Source organism: Numida meleagris, chromosome 9, assembly GCF_002078875.1.
Source record: "Numida meleagris isolate 19003 breed g44 Domestic line chromosome 9, NumMel1.0, whole genome shotgun sequence".
In the NCBI taxonomy this organism is placed as follows: Eukaryota; Metazoa; Chordata; class Aves; order Galliformes; family Numididae; genus Numida; species Numida meleagris.
Window position 1 is genome coordinate 8,607,431 of NC_034417.1, and position 18,097 is coordinate 8,625,527.

The 18,097-nt window shown below is 38.6% G+C and overlaps 1 protein-coding gene across 3 annotated transcripts in view; it reads right to left on the reverse strand.

Annotated features, from left to right (window-relative positions):
* Positions 1-18,097, reverse strand: part of SCG3 (secretogranin III) — a 28,170-nt gene that overhangs the window by 8,983 nt on the left and 1,090 nt on the right. For 2 of the 3 annotated variants that reach the window (XM_021407309.1, XM_021407308.1), the window contains exons 3-8: positions 17,538-17,583; positions 17,240-17,455; positions 16,102-16,244; positions 14,807-14,968; positions 14,319-14,496; positions 11,749-11,865 (exon numbers count right to left, since the gene is read on the reverse strand). In XM_021407309.1, the coding sequence (XP_021262984.1) occupies positions 11,749-11,865; positions 14,319-14,496; positions 14,807-14,968; positions 16,102-16,244; positions 17,240-17,455; positions 17,538-17,583 (862 nt within the window). The remainder of the gene's footprint in view (positions 1-11,748; positions 11,866-14,318; positions 14,497-14,806; positions 14,969-16,101; positions 16,245-17,239; positions 17,456-17,537; positions 17,584-18,097) is intronic. The other variant, XM_021407311.1, reaches the window with a different exon arrangement.

Consider the following 18,097-nt stretch of genomic DNA (forward strand, 5'->3'; position numbering starts at 1 on the left):
AATGGTGAGTAGAACTCCGAAAGAACAGTCTTCATTCTTTTCTCTGACGAATGAACGCAGAGCTGACACTAAATCTTGATCAATATTTAGTGAGAAAAAATACTAAATCATGACAATATGAGTACCAAATATGGCCAATATGCATAAACACAGTAAAAGTGTGGATATGGGTTCTAATTTTTTAAATCATGTCAGTCACAAAATGTATATAACAATATCTGTTCCAATTTACTCTGGTGAAAGCAATGAAAGGCTTTAACAACAAGACTATGAAATACGTACTTCATTCTGGTAGGATGATATTCTCCTGTTCTCCCATACTGCTTCTCTGCACAGATTTTATACAGTTTCGTTGGAAAAGAAATCTAGTAAAGGGTTTAAAATGATATTTAGATAAAATAAATACTTACACGGAACTGATTTTCAGAGTTCCTCAGGTCAAGTATTTAACTGAAAACCCAGTAGATGGACGTGGCCATGTATACATCTACAATTTAGCAAATCTAAAAATCTAAAATCACTTAAAATCTAGCAAATATTTTTCTATGCAAGTTTTAGGGCTGAACTCAAGTAAAAGCACTTTTTCATCAAAATGTATTTTTCAGATACAATTATTGCATGTCTGTGTGGGAAAAAGTCCTTCCTTTTATACAACACTCACTAAATATCCACAAATACGGATGATCTCACAAACTGTCATATTTTTCTCAGCCATATTATGTAGAATTTTCTTTTGCTTTATCAGCTTTTTTTATAGATTTGATTAAACAGAGATTGAAAATTTGACAGATGACAGCTAGATGGTGGAATATTTTTACAGTACTTTTTTGAATTGTCAACATTCCTTTTATATAACCAGCTGACGTATTCAGTATTAGATGTGGTAACTGTGGCAGAATAGATATTACAGGGGTAGTAAATATTTTAGACCTTCTTATGTATTGGGCCAAACTTTTATCCATCAGCTAGAAACATGTTTTTCTATCAGAGAGATGCTCAGCACTGAAATGTAAGGATTAGTTTCTCAGCAAGCACAGTTCTCCTCACGGCAGCTCACCATGGGCAATTCTGCCTGGCATCTGATGAGAAGCAACATAAACCTGTCTGCCTGCATCATCTATATTTTGTTATTTACATAAAACTGAAATGTAAGCAGTTTTGCTGGCAAGCTGCCTAATTGCAGCCTGTCAATTCTACATCACGCTGGATTTTGTGTGTGTGTGTGTGTGTGTGTGTGTGTGTGTGTGTGAAAACTACTTTAATCTGGTACATATCATTTTAAAGTGATTTTTGACCTTGTCCTATGTCCTAAGCAGGTCTGGGCTGGGTTACAAACTGGATCAGATGCACTGATAAAGAGAAAAAATGAGCTAGTATTATAGTGGTGGTACTGATGCCTCACTTATCACTTGATCCAGGGCTTATTGAAAAGACTGGAAACATTCCTTTCAGCTGAGCCCAAGATTCCATTTCTTATCCTGAATCAGTAACATACTGGTATTCTGGCAATTCTTACTGTGCAAGAAGCACAGCTTTTAGGATAAGATCACACAGCTAGGAACACTGTGCTTCATTAGAAACATCTTAATGAAAGCAGAGTATAACCGGTATTCATCATGTAAATATATTCACTTAAAAGCCCTTTCTAAATCCAAGTGAATACATTATTCTCCACTAATTCATGCAAATGCAAAAATGTCACTGATTTTATGCTTTAATCCAGTAAAATCGATTAAATCAGGCAAAATGTAGTAAATCAGGCTTAAAAATAGACGTTAAAATATGAAGGAGTATTCAAATGTTTAAAATGGCACACATATGTAAGCACAGGCAATACGTGTTGCATTGTGGCCATATCCATTGAAGAGCTACATCTGCGTATGAAGTGAAATACAGCACTAATTGTCCAAGCTTTGTTATTTCCTGTCTAACAGTGTTCTCTTCGTACGCCTGTTCATGCTTATGGAGATCTACACATGTAATTAAGAAAATTTTACCAGAGAATCCCAATTCTTCTTGAAGAGGATGTATTGCTATCTTTTTTTCCCCCTTCAGAATTAATGTCTCTAACATCTGGTACTGCTTCAAAGCGTGTTTGTACCTGTCATATGGGGCTAGGCCATGGCTGAACAATGTTCGCTCTGAGTTCCACTAATGGTGTGAGTCATCTTCTGAGCCAAGATGTGCCCGGCCAGCAGCTAAGCAACTGAATGCAGTATCTGGAGGCCTAACAAGAACTGATTACTTTTCCAGTATCATCTCCTTAGCAACGTAATTTTTACAGAGTAAAAGTTCAGAAAGGTAACGACCTTTCTACAGAGCCGGCCACTTATTTGAGATGGCACTAATTAAAACAACAGAACAATAACGACAGAGCTAATGGAAGCAAACTACGTCAGTATAAATAGGTCACGGCTGTGGCGGCTGGCTTTCCGAGGAGCAGATCATCTCATCGCTGGAACCAGACAGCAGCAGTCAGAAGATCTGGTTTCCGCCTCGCCTCCCTTTCTGACTGCTGCTTTGATCTCAAGTGACTCACTCAAGCATCCATTTTTCACAAGGGCTCCTATTTTGGGGAGGCACTGCAAGACAGCCGAGGCCTGGTTTCTGCGGGCACCACACACCGACAGATCCCTTAGGCTGCATCTGGAAATGCAAATTCCCATCACTTTGGAAACTCTGTTCTGAAGTTTTTCAAGTAGGGTATCCAAAAATCTAGATCGCATAAAAGCAGAATGCTTACCTTTACTCTGTGAGAATGTACTGTGGTAACACCCTTCAAATATGTAGAAAAAGATAATACGTGAAAAAAATATTACAAATTAAATGACTTCTTTTTCTCATTAGAGAGACAGAAATTGATGTACTAGTTTCTGAATATTACCATTTGAGTTTTTAATGGAATTGGTAATGGAGCTCTGACACAGACTCCTCTCTACAGACAGATTCATGGCGTTTTCTGGGCTACTGGTAATTTTCTGGCAAAGACTTTTTATCTGCATAATTTTCTTGTGCCCAGGAGGCAGTTTCACATTCTATCCTTGTCAAACTGACTGATGCTGAGATTTCATGTCATTAAACTTCTGCAGAAAGGCCTGCTAAAAGGCTACATTTATTAAGGATCCAAAAAGGATGGCCAGGGAACCTGAGATCAATCTTAACGATAGCTACAAAATGAGTTTACTTAATGAGTTCACACACTACAGCAGCTTCAGATGGAAAGCTTTGTGCTGATGACTGCTTATATGAGATGCACATATTTCAGGCATCAATTCTGTCTCCTGCAGTAGGTGATCCTAGGGAGTTTGCAAGGCCTTTTGTCACTGGTGACAGAACACAGGATATCAGTGTCTGCTTGTGACTGTTCCATGGGGAATACCACACCAGCTTAATTCTGTGGCCAAATTCTCCTTTTCCCTTATGTGAGTGGGTACCGTCAATATCCAGTGGATTACCACTAATGTAGCAAAAAGCAATCTGACCTTCAGTTATCTCCTACTCAATCCTTGTCACAGCTAGTCAGAAAAGTGGGGAGTTGCTGTTCTTGATAAGGCCCACAGCTCATTTGATCAGTATAATTTCTTCAGCTGTGACCAGGAACAGATGCTTCAAAGGTCTTTCAGGCTACGTAACAAAAGCGAATCTAAGAAAATAGCTCTGCTGTAACTTAGAAACTAGGAGAATGGAATAAGGAAAGAGCTCTAGATACAGCATTTTAGTTACTAGAGATGACAACAAGGTACCTGTAGGGAAAACATAACCCTAGGAGGTGTTGGTGAGGTCTTTCTGGTAGAGCTCTGGAAATCCTAATGCTAGTGAACCAAATACTGGTGTTGCCACATTTTGAAAGTTGTGAACCATGCTTAAGAAAAAATTAAACTGAAGGAAATCTATCAAAATGATAAAAAAAAGAGCTTATTTATCAGAAAGAAGCTTGTCTCAGTTTTCTTGATAAAATGAAAGTTGAGAGAAGATAAAATTGCCCTTTATATATATGCAAGGGGATTAACACCGAAGTAGGAAATGAGGTATTTAGTGTGGGTGATAGTGTTGACACAAGCCATTTCAACATCTGGTCCTGACTAAAGTGAATTAGAATGAGGTTTCAAAGTGCTGGAGAAGTAAGATTCTCAAATGACCACCTTAACAGAATTTGCACAAATATCACAATGGTTTTGAAAGAAACACGACCAATTTATAAATGGGTGCTTATTAGAAGGTAGCCTGAACTCAGTTATCCAGGATGTTCCTGTACTTATTATAGTCTTTGTCAGCTGAAGTAATCCTTTTAAACTATGCCCATAAGTTACATAAAATGCTAGGAAAAAGAAAACATCAATAAAATACCATGATGGCTCCTTACAGATTTGCTAAGAAGCACAGAAAGAGAAAAAAGAAGTGCATATATCAAACTTTACAAATTTGCCTTGCAAATCTCCTGTTCCATTCCAGTTTAGTGTCTTATGTGTCAAGTTGTGGCATTTTCTTTTTGAATCCTTCTGTTCGACTGATTTGTGATGATGGTGTGCCTAAAGTCCAATGATGCCATGAGGAATGACATGCCAGGTGACAAACCCCAGGTAGAGGCATCACTTGTAAACGTGTGACAGGAAGATGGTTGTAGTGATTTGAAATAAAACAGCAGCGGTATCACTTGGCAATCAGATGAAAGGCAATTCAAACAATAAAACACAATATAGATAAGCATATTTTGAGGTAAACAAAGCTCTGGCCAAGTCTTCTTAATTGTCTTCATTTTTTTTCTTACTTTACAGATTATTTTTTCAGATTTCTCTATTCAGGATTCTAGAGGCATTTCCTTTACACTACTCCAGGTCTCCTAGAGCTCTGTGGCACAGTCCTTCCTTAATCCTTCCCCATCCTGAGATTGCCACAAGACCTGTGCACCCACTTTAAATGCTTTGATATCATGCACTTCAGGCACATCATGGTTTGTGACTGCAGCAGCACACAGATGTCTCCATTGGAACACAGATGTCTCCATTGCAAGAGTGGGCTGGAGTTTAATTTTGAGAGTTCAGTGACGATCTATTCACCCTAAACCCACACCACCATCTCAAATCATAACTTAAGATGTCAGTGCTCAGTTGTCATCAGAGAGACAGCGAATGTAGAAAGTATTTTTTTAAATGTAGATATTAAATACAGTAAGACAGAAATGAAAGCTTCACCCTCCTTTCTTTGGAAACCAGGCAATATACTTATTTATCAACAGACATCACCAGGAAACAGTGATTTCTAACAAAGTTGGGAAAGAACAGAGGAGGCAGTAAAGGGAAATGAAAGAAGAAGCAAAATATTTGCAGGAACTAGTAGCAGATTTAAAGGGTGGATGATGATTAAGAAAATAAATGAACTGTAATATGGTTCTTTAAATCTTTGATTCTATGGTATTCTGTTTGGTTTGCAGGCTTCTGCACATGATTTGGTAGTCATGCAATGTGGTGGGAGAAAAAAATCAGTAATATTAAAGCTACCAAATCTCCCTCAAAAAGGTAGCTGAGAAAATGTAGAGCCTATGGACAGTGGAAATACTATGCTACCACGTATGCTGTCACACTTAACTGATGCTTATGATAACTTAGTGTAGAGAGTAGTGGTCCCATTTTTTAATAACTCTGAGATTAGCAAACTTTGCATATCATAGATGTCCATTTAAACCTATACAATCTGAATGAGGGAAAATGGGAGATGACCAAAACAGTGGGGGCCAGAAAATTGTTCATATTTTTGTGTAAATGCAGCAGTAGCACAGAATAGATATGGACGAGGTATGGGATGAAGTTAAAGAAAGAAAATCTTTATGGCTGGAATGGTGTCTGTGGTCAACACACTTGCTAAATTCCAGTCTTATCTGAGAACTTTCCACACTCTCTGCACATTCTTTCATCTCACCTCCACACAAATTCATCTTGGGCTCAACTCTTCACATCTACTTTACATCATCACTGCTGCTCCTCAGTATTTGGTCCATTGCACTCATCTGAGGTGCCCCCGATTTCTGTTTCTCAGATATGTGAGAGTCCTTGATTTTTCTAGGAACAGTACAGTGTACTGAAATCTGTCACTTTACTCCATCAGAAACAAATAACAGAGAAAAGAGAGCTGCCTGAAATTAAATGACTCCCATTGGTAACTGTGTGCGTCAGTCATACGATAAAGTAGTACTGGGCAAGGAAAATTGCCAAAGGGAAATTCAGATAAGAGAAAACAATTCAGAGATTTTAATGCTTATAAAGAAAGCCTACAGTATAAACAAAGAGGTCTTTGAGAAAGTGGACATTACAAAAAAAGGAAGAAGGAAGTATGATTATGCATGTATGGTTCCCTATATGAAATACTGTCAGTGCACTTCATCTTCCAGATCAAAATGAAGGAAAGAACAGAAATTCTACCTGACACTGTCCATATATCACATGCAGCCTCTGGCACTGGACTGGCCACACCTTCTCTCATCCCTTTCTAAATCACATACTCTGTATCAGGAAGCATTTGCTTTTGGAGACTGAGTAGGGGAGGGATGATGCCACAGATCTGCTCTTTGCCTCATAGTCTTGGCTCAGTGCCTGATCTTGCCCAACTAAACAAATATCAGGATCAGACCTTTGGCCTCAAGCATCTGTGCTGATGAGAACTTCAGGGATTAGTCACAGTATTGAAATGAATACTCCCGTCTCCCAGGAAAAGGCAGAACGTGTCTGCTGTGCACTGCTCTGTGCTAGGGAGACTAAGGAGCTCTACCTTGGAGGAGGTGGAGCTGTGAAGGGCACCAGCCATGAATGTGAGACAGAACACCTATTCCATGTGCTTCAGCACGGAGGGCAGGGGCATGTTAAATTGACATGGGGACTGTCCGCCTCTTCTGCTTCCCCAAGGATTTTGTCATGCAGCCTCAGTCTGGCTCTAAGGGAGTATAACTGTGAAGCAATATCCCAACAGTACCTTTAAAAAAGGACCGAACTAATGAGTGCACGTATACCCAGGCAACAGCTCATCAGTGAACCTTCTACCCGGCACTAGTGCGTCCTGCAGTTTGTACTCTTCTTTGCAATTGCCCATGGAAAACAAATGACAAGAGGGTAGAAGAGGTAAACAGAGACATCTGTCCATGTCCATTTCTAACCAACACAATCTCCTACTCAGCGGAGGGGGAGAGAGTGGCTCCTGACAGTGAGTCAGAGCCCAGGGGAGGCAGACAAGAGGTGGCTTTGGTCTAGGGAAGGAGGCGGCTGTGACTCAAACACTGCATACTGATGAGCTGCAGCAATCTTTCCATTTCCCTCCTAATTAAAGGAGATTTTGCTCCAAACCAGTTTGCTGTGGTCCGTGTGGTGTACATTGTGGCCACACTAAGCCAAACTCTCTACAAGGACGTGAAAATGGGATCCCCCTCAGATCAGCAAATCTCCAGAATGCTTAAACTTAATTTTCCTCCCAAACTCTCTCCAATATTTTTCAGCTGTAGATGATCCTGAGGCTCTGGTTTAGAAACTGGAAAAAAAAAAACAACAACCCCAAATGGTCAACCTCAATCAAAAGATGCGATAAAATATTCATTATATACAGTATAAAGGTGAAGCCTCTACGTATCTGTGAGATAAAGAAGTACTGAGGGCAACAGTTTGTGCTACATGCACTAGTAAATAAATGAGAACTCCACGCAAGAATAAAATGTGCACATAGCTGATTCACATTTCTAGGTAATAGTTCATTGGGTAATACAACTTTCATTTGGAATGGGGTGGCAATGGATAAATTTGCAGCAAACCTACTCTCATAAGCAGTGTACAGTAGCACAATGTAATCACTACACTATGTAAAAAGAATTTACACATATCCACTGGAGCCTCTTAAGAATCTGTCTGTCATGTCTGAAAGCTCTATTTTTGTTTTGGTTCACTAGGGTCAAATATTTCCTAGAATAGTCCTAAAATTCACTCACTATTTTGGTCTTATTAGTGGGAGATGATTTACAAATGTATCTGAACAAACTGGCAGAAACCATTTGTTTCTGTTTTGAAGCTGACAACAATATTATTAACATTAGTGTATTACAAAACTAGTTTGCTTCATGCATTCAGTATAAATGGAGCTTTCACCAGGAAGGTAGTGGACTGATACCCTTTCATTTTTAAAGTCAGCCAAAAGACAGCCTGGCATGCAGGAAAGCTCTCAGCATGCAAAAAGTTCCTCTTCTCTGTGCAGCGTAGATGGAGTGTTTCCTTAACACTTATCTGGCCTGTGATAATTCTGACAGGAAAGCTATGAGTGAAGCTCCACCATGACACTAGTACAGAGTACAAAAAGAAAGGGAAGTACAATATTATTCACAAACTAATATTCAAACAGTGCAAGTACACTTGCAGTGCATTTCTTATTCTGCTATACTGGAATCAAAGTGAGTTTTACTACTGGCTGGAACAGCATTCCCTCTTCCCTCGAGGCACTCAGCACAATGAAGGATATAGACCTTCTCAGTTCTGCATGGGAAATTCAGCATCAGCCATTTATGCAAAAGTAACAGCATGAACATCATAAATAGTGAAATAATTTACACTGTATCAGTCACAACTTCTCTGAAAGCTTCTTGCTGCTTTCTGCTGGTCATCATGTGGGGAGATTCCAGCTCTTTCAGTCCGCTCAGTCACTCACCCTTGCCAACAGCAATCATTGCTTCAGTAACTGACGTCCTCCCAGCCTGCACAGCAATATCCTGTTCATCTAGCAGGCTGGGGCAAACTAGAAGGATTCCGCTGCTTGGGTAGTATTTTCTAGATGCTGAGAAGCAGCCCAAATGTGGATAAATTGATACCACCGCTGGATCTAATTTACAAGCTACTGGTGTAACTGTGATCTCATCTCATATGACTTTATGACTTTCATACCAACAGTGTTTGTCCATCCTTTTCATTGCAAAAAAAGACTGTGAAGCAGATTTCAATCTTCAGAGGGCAGACAGGCTTTCTAGAAAGATTTATGAAACCTCCAGAATAGTCTAAAAATGTATCACGGGGCTTTCATTCCACACACTTTGCTCCCAGTATATCAAAATACATCACCTAAAGTTAAGAAAGTGATAGCAGCATTATGCCATCAGCAGGGCAATTATCAAATGTGATGCAAATTGGCTGAATGTACAGTTTATATCTATTTGTTACAGCCTCTCTTTAATGCTTCCAGAGCTATACTTTCTGAATACAAGCTGTAAAAGACAGGCGGTACTTTTTCTCATTTCATATATATTAATACATTGGTTTTTGCCTTCTGGGTTTTGTGTTACAGGCTATATTTAGCATATGGGGAGCTTTTAAATACGTATTACACAATACTGAATGTGTATATTAAAACATCAGCTTCCTTTCCCTTGCATTTGTATGAGTGCTTGCGTGTTTTACTTGCACCACATTGCAGCTAGATCCTTTGTAACTTAAAGCTAAACCTAATAACATCATTCACTGCAGCAGCAAGATATTTTCCCCTAGAGTAGGATACAATGATGATGACATAATGCTGTGGTTCCCAAATCCCAAGCCAGCTGTTACTGGTATACGCATTCAAATTCACTGTTCAAGTATAAAAGGCACAAAAGCCTGTGACTTGATTCAGTAAATGATTTATTATTTTGAATATGTAACTCTGGGACATAGCTTATGCATGGCTTCACCCACAGAGTGAGGAAAAGTAATTTAGGCAGTTTCCTACTGTAATATAACAGAGAAAGAGTATACTTCCATTTGCCCAGAAACAGTAGTTATTTTCTGCCAAGTAGCATGGGATCTGCTAACTAATTCCGCACTGAAGGAGCAATTAAAAGCTGCCAATTTTTGGTAATTATTTATTCTCCCTGCCAGATATTCATACTAATTCCTTCATCTGCTACAGACGAACATAGCAGCGCACCAAATCCCATAATCTAGACTGCACTGAGCAACACAATACGTATACAAGTACTGCTAAGTTTGTTATGTTGTAAATTTTAGATGAATAAGGGTAATAAAACTGCTGAAATGCTTATGGATGCTGCAAGAAGCTAAATTCCTTCTGTGCTTTCTTTTCATGAATATTTGAGAATATTAACTCAATAAATTAAGGTCAGTCTCAAAGTCATTTCTCAACTGCAAGTTTAAAAAAAAAAGAATACCACAGAAGCAACTTGAGACCTATGAGAAAGCTTTTTCCACTACAATAAGTTGCTTTGATGGAGTACAAAATCCACATCTCCTGAAATCACTAATTTGCAAGCCAGTGTCTGGGTACATCAGTTGATAGTCTTGCTTTAAATCCAGTCTAAATCAGACTTCTCAAATTCTTCTAAAAAACTAATCCCCACCTTCTGTATTACGTCATCACAGCAATTTGATTCCACAGTTACCATATTTATTTACCCAGAGCAAAGCTAAAATGAATAAATACCCTGAATTTTAGCAGGCAAAAATGCTTCCCTAGTGTAATTCCATTATCCTGCTACGTCAGGAATGAATTTAACCTATTAAAGTTTGGCACTACACTATCAGTGAGAGCAATATCTACTCAAGTTATGTTGTCTTCCTTTGTAGATTGACATCTCTTGTAATCAAGCATTTAATTATGTGCAACTTTCCTTAAGCATACAGGCTGGCAGAGAAATAAGGAGATGAACTGTAGAATAAAATGTCCAAATCTTCCATTACCCAAGGACTTATCAAAAAAAAAAACAAAAAAACAATGAAGATACAATCTTGAATTCTTTAGAGGGGAGCTACAGCCATGTACTGAGTATGAATCATGAATCACTGGATACGCTGCAGCCATGTAATTGCTAATCAATCTGTACAGTTAGAGGAGCATCAATCAATCATGCATCTGCAACCATCCATATGAAACAAGCTTACAGAAGTCATGAAAGATCATTGCCATTCCTACTGCTGTGACAGGCTGATTTATTAAGCTTTGAAATTGCCTTGATGTAAACAAAAATTTATCAGGCTAACCCAGAACAGGAATACTTTAGAAAAATAAAAGCACTGTACAGAGCTTATGCAGATGTGCCCTTCTTCTGTAGCTCTGCTTATTTAACTAGAAAGACTATCAGCAGTCACTAAAAGAGTTTGTAGAAGCCAGAAAGAGAGGTTGGTGAGAAAACAAAACAAAACAATGACAAACAAAACCAGGCTATCCCAAAATCTGTCTGTACGAAATTACAACAATTTTACAAAATCTGCATAGCCGCAGACCCTAACAGATCCAGGAAAGAGTTCAAAAGCTCCTCCTGTGCCAAGATGCTTTCCATAAATGGAGGGAGCTTTACTTGGTACAACCTGGTCCATAGAGTAAGGTCCCATCTACTGTAGCTACTTAGAGATGGCAGATTAAAGGAGCTGAAGTATTGGATTCCTTTTGGAAAATGCAGGCACCTGATCCACTTGAATATAACTGAGTAAAATTTTAACGTTCCTCTGCCATATCATCAATGAAAACAATTGCATTTCACAGGTGTGGCGGTAGAATAATCCTCTAAATTCACATCTGACAAATTTTTCCATCACTAGATGGAAATACTAAAGCAGTAAGGAATTCAACATTCCTATAATGAATGATCAATCATTTAGAAGTAGAGCCTTGACATTTTGAATGAATAAGTCTGAAACAATACTCATAAGAGCAAAGAAGATGACAATATAATTATCATTGTTGGTAGAGTAAGAACATAGCATTAATAATGCCATTGCAAAAAGTGTGTACTCTCACCCAGATAGGAAACTCCTTCTTCTGGTGTGATTGTTCCATATTTAACCATCATCTTCACAAAATCAATCAGGGTTTTCATGATGGTTATTAAGGTCTCTTTCTCTTTTGTCTCTGTCTCTGCATGGGGGATAAAGCAGAAGTAGTCAAAGACTTGAGCCAACTTAGAAAAACTCAGTTCTGCAAGCTCTTTGCATAAATTTGATGCATAAAAACTGACCTAATCACTAAAAAGGAAGGCTGTGGTGGATTACTAAACAGAAATCCTACTTATGTTCCCCTTTAAACTGCTCTTGCAAAATACACCTGAATACAGAATCATAGAATCATCCAAATGTTTTGAGTTGAAAGGGACCCTTAGAGGTCATCTAGTCCAACCTCCCTGCAATGAACAGGGACACCTACAGTTGATCAGGTGCTCAGTGCCCAGTCCAACCTGACCTCGAGTGTGTCCAGGGACAGGGCACCCACCCGTGCCAGTGCCTCACTGCCCTTATTGTAAAAAAGACTTCTTATATCCAGTATAAATCTCCTCTCCTTTAGTTTGAAACCATTTCCCCTTGTCCTGTCAGAACAGACCCCACTAAAGAGTCTATCCCCTTCTTTTTTATAGCCCCCCTTTAGATATTGAAAGGCCACTCTCAGGTCACCTCAGAGCCCTCTCTTCTCCACACTGAACAGCCCCAGCTCCCTGAGCTTGTCCTCACAGGGGAGGTGTTCCACACCTTGGATCATTTTTGTGGCCCTCCTTTGGATGCGCTCTCACAGGTCCACATCTCTCCAGTACTGAGGACTCCACATCTGGATGCAGTACTCCAGGTGAGGTCTCACCAGCGCAAAGCAGAGTGGCAGGATTGCCTCCCTTGACCTGCTGACCTTTGATGCAGCCCAGGATATGGTTGTTTTTCTGGGCTTCAAGGGCACATTGCTGGCTCATGTCCAGTTTGCCACCTACCAGTACCCCCAGGTCCTTTTCTTTAAAACTTTGTAGTTTGTTTCTTCTTTTTTTTTTTTTATCTTGTAGTTCTATGTTATAGAAATAAAATGATAGTAATTCCATTTTATGGATGGATTAAATGAATCGACAGCTCAAAAAGCAGGTCAGTGGGCAGATAAAGGCACAGAGCTACTTAGTAGACTGGTCTGGCTCTGTATCACAAATAGTTCAGAGATCCCTTTGGTTCACTAGCAAACATCTCAAACAACAGTGCACAAGACCATGACTAAGGTACTGGGAAAACAGATAATATTACATGGTTGGGAAGATTGTGACTTCAGAATAGTATATAAACAAGGGTTTTCAAGATAAAAATCAGTGTTTCTTGTCCATTCTTTTTCTGACTATCCTCATGATCACTGATTCTTAGCTTTCTTTTTCTACTCCATCTATCTGCTGAGCAATATTACTGCCGTTTCTGCATTAGCAGCATTCTCCTGCATCTCAGCTTGTCAATGAAGGATCCAACAGAGCCAGGTGCTCTGTTAGACAGGGACGGTCAGAAACATGCTCCCAGCCTTGGCATAGGACCAACCTCTTTGGAGAGCTATTGAACACGTTTTTGTATTGCTCTCTGCAATTTAACACATGTCTGTAAGATGCAATTGAATCTCCTCTGCTTCAGCTTGCTAAAAGTTGGCAGGTGAACAGAATAAAGCAGGAGACTAGGCACAGATGTGCAGTCAGTGGAACCCAGTTCTGTTTGCCTGATAACCTCTTAAACCCAACATGCCTTTCTGCTTTGTGAATAGAAAAAAGGGAAGGAATAGCATACAAAACTACTAAGGGAAAATGAAAAGAACAACAAGAAGAATACAAGGTTTCTAGACTGGATTTCAGCAAAACATGCCTTCAGGTTTTTCATTCTACTTCTCCACTCAGGTGTTTATAGGGAGAAACTCAGGAAAGATTAAGGCTCCTAGAGGACAAGGAATCTGCAGAATAAAATTGCTGCTGACTGTGCTGAAGGTATGCTGGTTGCAGAGAATAAGAGTTGGTGTGTGGTGGAGCATGCTGACAAAGGGGTTGTGGCGGAGTGCCACAGTCTTGCCTGCACTAATTGGAAGGCAGTAATGCTTAGCACCGGAATAGGAAGAGACATGCAGAGCTTTCATTGCAATAAACAGCAAACCTGTGGTTTGTGAAAAGGCTGGGAAGCTCAGACTCATTTACTGGTAGCATGACTGTGAGAATTTTACTCTGACTTGCTAGTATTTCTGTTGGCTTAGAAGACAAAGACATTACAGGAAAGATCTCTGGAGAAAACAATTTTCCAGTTTTTCAACATGCCCTTACAAGAATTAAATGAGTTTAGGATTCCTGAATCATGTGGCTCAAGACAGGATGGGATACACAGGTATCTCATCATGCAGTTTTGAGTACCATTGCTCCCAGTGTTTTGCCATACAAGCAAAATGAGTTTCTGCTATGCATCTTAAGAACATTTTTAAACAACATGGTTTCTTGCAACTAGGGGACCCATGAGTTATTCAGGGGAGAAGTGTAGGAGAAAACAGAGAATCTCAGTTTCCTAGTTTTTTCCCTAAATATGACTGTAAGCACATGACAAACTCACCTGAGTTAAGACTTTTTAATAGTGCGTAAAAGTTTGGAAAGTACTGGAGGTCTTCAAAATCATCTTCAGAAGGCAGCTCATTTCTTCTTTCCAAGATATTAGATGATGACCATGTGTTATCCAGTGTATCATCAATTTCCCCATTGATTAAACTATCCTGATCAGATTTGCTCGATGTCTCCACAACAGACATAAAAATAAATAAATCTGTAAGCACATTGCTTTTAGCAATAGAGTTAACAGAGCAATAAGTAGCATCATAATCTTATACCGACATTTTCCTATCTACCAGGCAAAAATGAGACTTTTTTCTCAAACTTATTTCAATTTGGGATCTGGCTTAAAATTCAATGTAATTCATTATTTGTTTTTAGGTCTCACGGTATTTCTTTCTGAACACTGAACTATTTATTGGCTAAAGCAAAGCAGTCTGTTGGACTATTTGTATTGTTTGGTGAGTGAGTCAAAACTATTAGCTAAGTAATTACCATTTTTTCCTGTTGCTTTTCCTTTGAATCACTGTCTGCTCTGCTTGGAGGGTAATCAAAATCTTCAGACTCCTTCTCACGATCCTTTGCTTCATTTGCAATTAGCTGTTGTAAAACCTCTGCCACTTCATCTTCCAGAGTATAGGCCTGACTCTCCGTGATCTGTTAAAATATTTGTGCAGAGCACTTATGGAACATTGTGGTTTTCTTAGAATTAAGGTCAATATGAAACCTGAGCTTGTAAAACTAGTTGCTTCTGATCTGTTTGCTTCAAAGCCGAGCATAGCCAAGTTAGGTGTAATAGCTTCTCTGTTGTGCATGTATACACACACACAGATATATAAAGACATGGACAAATGCCTATATATAAATGTATATATATGTATACACATACAAACACATATCAAATATATGTGTGTACATACAAACTCCTACCTACACATATAGCCTCCAGGAGGAAAATGTAACCCAATAGGACTTAGAGCAATGGAGTCCAGCTTGAAGAACTGCCTGTTTAGTATACCAAAGTATATACATACATATTTCTGCAACTGAGTATGTATCTTTGAATAACAACAGAATATGGTAATATAGAAAGGGAAAATGCAAATAGCTTTCTAGGTCATCTTCAAAATGTTTTTTCTGTGCTTTGTAACAGTTGTCACTTGAAAGACAACACTTTAATGTAGCTGTCCCTACACGCCTTCCTTTGTAATCAATAATCAGTAATAGCTGATTGCAAATTCTCGTGCAGAAAATGTAAGACCAGTAGATTAAAATATTCCATATTGCAGTGGCTAAAACCATTGAGAGATACAGAAATTAAAGTCAAACTTAGTCTTGGTACAAATCAGCAACAATGAGAAGTGTATCCTCAGCTAATCAGCACCATCATATTTCCACTGATAGAAATAATTAGTAGGTAGGCAGGAATGAGTTCAGACCTTTCTCCATAAACATCCAAAAGTAACTGATGATAGAAAATGATGAGAAGAGATATTACAAGGAAAAAATGAGGGCAGATACGGGAGGAGTAGAACTGGCGTTTTCTAAGCATCAGAAACATTCTGCAGTTTGGCATATTTTGCTGCAAAGCCATCCCAAGAACAGCAACGCTGTTGCAGACCTAAACTAATCTGCCCAAATAGTCAAAGGGCTTGCCTAGAGTCTGAATCTCATTAATCTTCTCCCAAGTCAGCATTATTCATTGGATGGAGTGTTCGTGCAATATGTTTTTAAAAGAGCTCTAAAGCAACCCGCTGTAGAGCTACATGAAGTATGAACAAGATACTCACTAGCCCCAGATTCAGAAGTTTTGAAACGATCTTGTCAAACACTCCTCTATCGTTTTCCTCGTAAATCCTCGTAGCAATTTTTTGAACAATGTCTTCAGCAGTCAAAGGTGTGCCATCTAATTGATGAAGGCCATCTGGATCATCTAAAAGGATTACAGTTTAACTGTATGCTAAGTGTCCTAACTCATTCGGATTAGACTTCTTCCAAAAATGTTTGCCTGTATCTTTTTCTCTTCAGAACAAAGCCATGCTTATTTAAACACATTAGGAATACTCTTTGCTACACACTTGGCAATGCATTGCTTCAGTACCAAAGAAATGTTGTTCAGGTCCATTTTCTACAGCTGAAAAATATGTTTATGACTCTTTTGAAAGAGCACAGAAAAATGTCAGGAACAAACTGTAAAAAAATCTGTAAGAATGAGAGAATACTGTTCACCCATAGATGTCATATCAAAATATCATAATAAGCAGCACATTACAGTCTTATTTGGATTTCAGTAAATTAAGCTTTAATTATTTAATCATTACTTATGGGAAATAATATCATCATGACCACTGAGAAAGTGAATATGATGAGTAAGCTTTGATCTGTGATTAGCACACCTTGATATAATTAAAAATACCTTGAACTAAATGCTTCTCCCAACTCTCAGAGGACTCTCAAACTACAAGTCAATTAACTACTCCTATAGTAACGGCACATACTCCTTGGCCTTCAGTAACTGCTTTTAGCTATACAATGAGGAGAATCATTTAACAGACTTAACATTTGTAACAAATGTATGCAATTTAGCTCTATATAAAAGTGCCTCTCCCTTTCAAACAGGAATAATTATATTTCCATTTAAAAATATGTCCCATTTTTTTCCATCAGATCTAAAGCTCTAAAAAACGCAAATTACAGTTGGATTTTCCTCCACAGAAGAAGACTGTAATAATCAATGGTAGCAATTCTTTTGTATTGTATTTCAAAACCAAACTGCAATATGAGAAGCTTCTACAACTGGAAATAACTGAAATTTCGCTGCAGCAACGAATAGAGCTCATGGTTAGTGATGAATGCAACATCTGTGACTGTAACCAGTTTGCAAGAGAAGTCTAACCTAAACGTTACTTAAAGATTTTTATAGAATACCTTGGAATTTATAATCCAGCCCACTTTTAGTAGAGTCATAGTCATCCACGAGCCTGCGGTTCTTGGTGGAGTCTGCATCATCAATGGCCAATTGCTGTTCATACAAAGAGCTTCTAATTGACTCCCTCTCTTTTTCATTCCTCTCTCTTTCTGCTACTGACTTTAGCAGGTTCAAGTCATCAACAAAGGAATAATTCCTGAACTCTGGCTTATTTTCTGGAAAATACATACAACATGGAATCTTATATCTCTTTGAATACCATTATGAAAAATAACGAAGGATGGAACGATGTTTTACCTGTGGGAACTATCTTCCTATTCTTGTCTGCCTCAGCTTCAGCAATCTGATAAACAAAAATGAAACAAAAAATAATTTAAAAAATAGGGGCAGAAGGAGTAAATAGACTAAAATGTATGACATCTTACTTTATCAGTAGCAGCCTAAGCCTTAACGCCCAGTCTTCATTCTCAGTATGAAATTGGCTTAATGCATTGTACACACTTAAGCTCTTGGCATTTCTTGTCAGTACCAACACACCCTCTGACTACAATCAGATAACGCAAGAGACTGTATAGATTTTCAACTTTAGGATAAATACTAGTTATGTTTTCCATCTTTAACCCAAGCTCTGAGTATACTCCCCTAGGATTTGAACACAAAGGAGTTCCACACATGTGAGCTGTAGGAGCTGATGACTTGCACTGGGGAAGTTGGACAGCAAAAATGTATATACATAATTTCTTAAAAATTATTGAAACTCTATTTTGTACCCAAAATACAGCAGTATTTACTGATTAATCTACTGGTATGTTATTTGCTAAGCCAGCAGGATATTCATGCATCTTTCATTTGAGTGC